At 42.5% G+C, this 6,623-nt stretch overlaps 1 protein-coding gene across 1 annotated transcript; it reads right to left on the bottom strand.

The window, feature by feature from the left end:
* Nucleotides 1-1,281: 1,281 nt before the first annotated feature.
* LOC129741227 (uncharacterized) lies at nucleotides 1,282-4,813 on the bottom strand. The gene is made up of 3 exons (XM_055732941.1): nucleotides 2,801-4,813; nucleotides 1,685-1,798; nucleotides 1,282-1,476 (listed from the first exon to the last, which is right to left on the bottom strand). The coding sequence occupies exons 1-3, from the start codon at nucleotides 4,811-4,813 to the stop codon at nucleotides 1,282-1,284; spliced, it is 2,322 nt and encodes a 773-aa protein (XP_055588916.1).
* Nucleotides 4,814-6,623: the final 1,810 nt, after the last annotated feature.

Genomic DNA, 6,623 nt, shown 5'->3' with positions numbered 1-6,623 from the left:
GTCATTTTTGTCATTTTTGTCATTTTTGTCATTTTTGTCATTTTTGTCATTTTTGTCATTTTTGTCATTTTTGTCATTTTTGTCATTTTTGTCATTTTTGTCATTGTTTTGGGGCCGGAACACTATTCGGACACAATTTAGAACGCGACGGTTAATTTGGTAAAAACTTAAAAACTCAAATTTTATTTCGGTTCGAATGATTGGGTGTTTATTGCTCGGGGTGTTTACACGGCGACGGATCGGTTTGGGCTGTCTTCACAATTGTGTTGTACAAAAAGTGACGAAACAGAGAAACGTATATAAAGCAAAAGTTCTCTATCCCTACAACTAACACATTTACTTTACCGTTTAAGTATTTCATACGGAGAGAGAAAAAGCATAAAATTTAAGGTAACGTTCTCTTCCGCTCTGCGATGAACAGAGCTTATCTCTCCTGCGACTTCTTTTAGATGCCTTTCGAGATAGTCTAAATTCCCGTTCTCGTCTGTCGTTTTGTTCTCTCACTATTACTAGGTCAGGGACTGCAATGTTTATACTACAACATAAGCCGCCCGCCTTGAAATACCATTTCAACCTATTCTAACGGTAAATTGTGTATGTACATTGGTAGTGTTGTTTACAGTTATAAATAATCTTTCCTGCTCTGTGTGATCGAGTTTGGTTGGTGTACAAATTTTTTGAAGTTTGTTTTGTTCAATCTTCGTTCTCAACTCGTGTGTATTTCTGTCGCTGAACTGGAGCCGTTGGGTTTGCTGGATATTTTCGTTTATTCCGGCCTAATTTGGTTTGACTGGTGGCCGCGCCCAGAGTATTGGATCGACGGAAGGACCGAGGTAAGAATTGGCCGCTTAATCATCTTAAGTTCAGTACAACGACATGTGATTTGAACGGAAAATCTTTGACGATTCGTTGCTTTCGTGATTTTTTTTTTTCGCGGTGACGTGTAGTGTTGATTGGTTTTTGTTTTGCAGACCTCTCTCCGCTAGAAGGATGGGCCGCAAAATTCTTTGGGATGCACGGAGTGTTTTGATTGGATTACCGAGATGTATCTTCCGATGATGCACCTTGTGACCACTACCTTGCCTCTTGCGAATCTTCCAGCTCCGTCCGTCATTGAATGGCTGCTCTCCAGGTTTGACCAGGTAAGCAATAAAATTATTGATTACTGAAACGGCAATAGTATTTGAATGAACCCTTTTCCAAACAGTTCACGGATGCTGCTCTGGATCGGATTTTGTTAAAGCTGCTGACATAACTCTCTTCGATGGATGCCGGATGTACTTAAGACGACCTGAATTCGGTCCGACTCTGCTCGGTTGTGTATGCTGTTACACAGGTGATGGAAGGCCCTGCAACCGCTGGGGGAACTGATTCGTCCGACTTGTTTAAAGCCATGACGGAATGAATTGGGTGCACTAGATGCACCAAACCGACCTCTTGCGATGATGTACCGTTCCGTGGGTAGCCACCAGATGACTGTGATGAACGGGGTTGGCTGTCATCAATGGACCGGGTTTCATTTCTGTTGCCCACCTAGGACCTGGCGATGTAGATCTGCTCAAGAGCTGGGTGGGTGATATTTGCTCGAGGTAACTGCGACGGATCTGGCTAGCTGCAGGTTCCTGTGTTGTGTGGCAGCTAACGTGACGACATGTAGCTGAAGTGCTGCTCATAGTGCTCTGACCTGACCAGCATGTGAACCTCGACTTGGTGCCTCTTGAGTGCTCGACGATACTTCGGTGATAGCCACTGTGTCGATGAAAGACTGTTCGACCAGTGTGACGACCGATGATGTTACCTGAGTGTGAGGGAAGTGCTTAAAATTTGAACGAATGTTTAATAAATATGGGACTTCCCTGGATGCGGAGGCAAAGCACCTCCGCCCACGCTTATAAGAACGTCTGATGATTTTTGGTGGACCGATGCCATTCTCTTGACTTCTTCGGGGCTCTTTTTGGGTGAAGCAAGGTAGTACAAAACTTCTTCTGAGGGAGGAGCGATTTTTATGCTTCTGACGGTGAATCTTCAAACGGCACGTTTTTCGGGCGAAATTATGTTTCAAACGATAGGACTTTTCAAAGGTATATGATTCTTCAAGCGATACGAATGCCTTCTTGATTAGGTTAGAATTCTTCAAAAGATTTGACGGAGAACTTCCAACGATATGCAAGGTTTTTTTTTCAAGCGATTCAGTGACATTAAAACGGCAAAGCGAAACTTCAACAATATGATTCGGAGTGATTATGCGGACTTAACTTAAACATGTGATATTTGAATCCAATTTTGCTTCACTTCAATATTGTTTGATTACTTAACAATGGTAGGGTTCTTAAAGTGCTTGCAACTCATCTTGCATTCTTGCTATTTTCAACAATTTCAGGAATAAGAAGGGAAAATTACTTGGTTCTTCAGTGAGCATTTCAGTGACGAGAATTCTGACTCGATCATACACAAAATCTTTTTGAATGACATTCAATTGAATTCATTCCCTCTGACTTATCATATCTGACGACATTTTTGTTCAGCAAACCCTTGCTGTAATTTGGCACAAAGTTGTAACGTAGGTTATTCAAAAAATGAGTACCTCTTGACTCATTTAACTGACACAAATTTGACTTATTCTTGGTTAGGGCAGCGACAAAACGTTCCGCTTCATTTCTAACTGTGTGTTCATGGAAAAACTTTTCGTATACCAATTCTTCATTGGAGTAGATGGCCGTAACCCGACATGTTTTTGGCATCTAGAACCACGTGAGCTACTTCTTCTAGTGCTTGTAGAACAGGGTAAGGAAGGAGAAACTTTTTGCGGAGATTCGACCATTCGACCTGACACAATCCAACCAAAAACAGAGCTGTGAAGCGTGGGACCATTCTTCGTGACTTTTATTCGTTCATTCTTCAACAAATCCAAGTAATATTCGGCACCAATGACGACATCGACCCGCTTTGATTCGTGAAAGTTAGGATCAGCCAGCAAAGAGGAATCGGGAATCGACATGGGCGGAGGATGAAACGATGACGAAGGTAGCTGCAGCGTGAGTTTGGGCAACACAAAGAACTGCATAGTTTCTCGGAAACCAGATATTTTTGGCGAACGTGAACAGACTTCAGCACGTATGGTTTTCGTTGACACTGACTCAGACGACCCAATACCCTGGACTGACCAAAACGTTGGTGTTTCTTCGAGCTTCAGCTTTCTCGAAAACTCTTTAGTCATTAGACAATGTTGCGAGCAAGAGTCCAGCAGGGCTCTAGCAATCAGAGCGTTACCGTAGCGGTCTTTGATCTTGACAAGAGCGGTAGGGAGCAGAGTATTTGATGCAGGCTTAACAGATAGTGCTACGTAGCTTTGGCTTGTGCTTGGCATAGGTGAATTGATTTGTGTGGTTGTGTTTGGTGAATTGTGTGTTGCATGTTGTGCTTGAGTGAGTGTTTCCGTAACTATTGGCATGGTTTGTTGTCTTTGCTGTTGATAGGCTTGCTGTGGATAAACATGGGTGCTTTCTTGAATAGGTTGTGCATTTGAAAGTTGACTGAGTCTCGGATTCGACGGATTTGGAACGGAGGATCGCGTAGCATGCAACATAGTGTGATGCTTTTGTTGGCACAACCGACAACTGCTACGAGTGCAGTTCGTCGCAAAATGACCAGGCTGTAGGCAATTTCGACAGACTCGGCTTCGATTGGCGGCCTCAACCCGTTCTGATATCTTCAATCGAAGGAATCTTTGACAGTGAAACGGTGAATGCCACGTTTCATGGCAAAACGGACATAGGTTCGGTGACATAAACGTAGTGAAGCTCGCTGATTGGATTCTCGGCTGATGATGGGTTGCGACGTTGAAGTGGGGTTCTTTGGCTGGAGCAACTGACTGCAGAACGGAACAGTAGTTGCGCAGAAACTTCCTCATGTCCTCGTATTTCGGTACTTCTTTGCTGTTGTGTTGTGTTTCCCAATTCCTTAGAGTGACAGAGTCAAGTCGCGAGCAAAGCATGTGCGCTAGAATGGTGCTCCAGCCATCTGTATCTTCACCGACCTTCTGCAGCATCATCAGGTTCTTCTCAAATTCGGTTATGAGATTATTGATGCTTTCGTAGCCTTCTTTTCTGATTGGTTCTAAACAAAACAGTGCGTCTAGGTACGTCTTAACGATCAGCTTCTTGTTCTCGTATCGTTCTGTCAGAATCTCCCAAGCGACAGAGTAATTTGCATCGGACAGCTCGATTGAGAGAATCTCCTTAAGAGCTTCGCCGGAAAGGGATGACTTCAGGTACGTGAATTTCTCCATGGGCGCGAGTTGTTCGTTACTGTGGATCAGGGTTCGAAAACTATCACGAAATGAAACCCATTCGCTAAGATTTCCACTGAAGCTAGGCAGACGAATCTCTGGAAGCTTAATTCTCGACCCCACGGTCACATGCTGATGATTGTGTGAAATCTCGTTCGCCTTTGACAATTGCTGACGCCTTAACTGAAGTTTGGTCAAGGCTCCCTTCAATCGGAAGAAACGGTCTTCAAAACTTAACAGCAGCTCGTCGTTCTCTTCCTCTCGTTGTGCTTCAGCTTCATCCTTCGCGTCGCCATAGAGCTCCTTGGCCTTCTTTTCTTCGTTTTCATACACAATCATTTCTATCTTGCTACGCACTTCGTGAAATTCACCGTACACTGGTTCTAAGGCTTCAAGCCTAGAACTAATTTGACACTCATCACGTTCTGGATTATAATTCTGCACGAATCGGTCCACACTGTCCATGAGAAGCACTATTTGCCTCTCTCTCTTCTGTAACAACTTCAACTGAACATTTTTCGCCATTCTGACTGGAAACTTTATTCACTACTACTTAAATTTCAATAACTCTGAAGCTTCAGAGCTGATAAAGCAGCGATTCAACCCAAATTGGGGAAAACGAGAAACCAATTTCCAATTTCCAAAATATCTGACAAACTTGGACCAAATTTGTCCAAACTGACGAATTTCTGACTCAAATGCTGACGTAGGCGAATTAATCGTTGAAGTTCAGGAGTTTGTTCTTAATTTCTGACAAAATATCGAACGAATTTCAATTTCTGACAAATCAGACACCCTTGGACCCGATTCGTCCAATACAGAATTACTAATAACTGACTCAGGCTTCCAGTTTCTGACGAATTCAAACTTGTACCTTCAGACAAGTTCTTAAACTGACACGTTGTTTCTGACACAGGCTTAATATTTGACAATTTTTCAGACGGCTTGTAAACTGACTCAATTTCTAACAAGTTTCAGACCAAATTTCACTGACTTAATTTCTGACAATATTTCAGAAAGAGATTTCTGACAATATTCAGACAAGATTTCTGACAAAAACTTAAGTTTTGACTCAGACTCAATTCTGACAAGTTTCAAACAAGATTCCGAAAATATTCTCTTAAGAATTCCGACACAAACTGATTTAGACTTAATTCTGATAAGATCTTCGACTGAAACTTAATTTCTGACCATTCAGACTTAATTCTGATAAGTTTCCGACTCAAACTTAAATTCTTCAACAAACTTGTATTTTCTGACAAACTCAAACACCTTGGACCCAATCCGTCCAGTACTGAATAGTTCTGACAAAAAAATCTGACTTGCACCTTCTGTGCTTCTGACTTGCACCTTAATGTGCTCTGACATGCACCTTATGTGCTTCTGACTTAGGGTATATGCACTTAAATTTGATCAACTCGACGTTCCATCCGATCGCGACGCGAATTTGTGAGACTAGCAACCCGATATTGACAGCAGCGAGTGGGCACAACCAATATGTAAAGCAAAGTAAAAATGCCAATGAATTACCAAGACCAATTGCAGTTAAACGGACAGGGCACACACTTCATGCAACTAAAGATCAATTCGAAATCAATTCTTTATTTTATTAAGCACTACTTTTTGGCCTCATGCATCAAGCCTTTTAAGATACTTCCTTGCTCAATTTCGAAAAACTGCTCCTTAAGACGTTGCGTCGTTTGCTGGTTGTAAAATCAGCTGTCCTCTGCTGTGCTGCTGTCCAATCAGCTGTCCTCTGCTTCGTTGATCAGCTGTCCTAGGTATCGGCTTCACTTCTCTGGTATGCTTCAGGTAAACGGTGGGCAATTGTTCCGAGATCGCGATGGCTGACACTGGAGTCTGATGCACTCAATTGCATCCAAGCCAAGCCTTGGCTTTTCAAAAGAGGATGCACTTGTTTTGTCCTTAACAACAATCACTTCAGTTCGATTATTCGGCACTGCGATGGCGACTTTGTGAACAGAAAATGGTTCACACTTTTGCTGCTCGGGCGGAGTCCAAACTTCACTTGAAAACTCTAATGTCCAATTTATGTTCCGGAGCCACTTTTCCGGACGGTCATCCGGTTCGAAGGACCAAATGTTTTGGGGCCGGAACACTATTCGGACACAATTTAGAACGCGACGGTTAATTTGGTAAAAACTTAAAAACTCAAATTTTATTTCGGTTCGAATGATTGGGTGTTTATTGCTCGGGGTGTTTACACGGCGACGGATCGGTTTGGGCTGTCTTCACAATTGTGTTGTACAAAAAGTGACGAAACAGAGAAACGTATATAAAGCAAAAGTTCTCTATCCCTACAACTAACACATTT

Source organism: Uranotaenia lowii, chromosome 2, assembly GCF_029784155.1.
Source record: "Uranotaenia lowii strain MFRU-FL chromosome 2, ASM2978415v1, whole genome shotgun sequence".
In the NCBI taxonomy this organism is placed as follows: Eukaryota; Metazoa; Arthropoda; class Insecta; order Diptera; family Culicidae; genus Uranotaenia; species Uranotaenia lowii.
This window is presented reverse-complemented; position numbering and strand designations above follow the sequence as displayed.

Bases quoted from the DNA above. Each gene is read 5' to 3' on its own strand.
- LOC129741227 (XM_055732941.1), bottom strand. From the start codon at position 4,813: ATGGCGAAAAATGTTCAGTTGAAGTTGTTACAGAAGAGAGAGAGGCAA. The intron at 1,799-2,800 runs GTTTCTCCTTCC...CCTCACACTCAG, and splicing joins TGGTCGAATCTCCGCAAAAA to GTAACATCATCGGTCGTCAC. The intron at 1,477-1,684 runs GTCAGAGCACTA...CGTTCATCACAG, and splicing joins GAGGTTCACATGCTGGTCAG to TCATCTGGTGGCTACCCACG.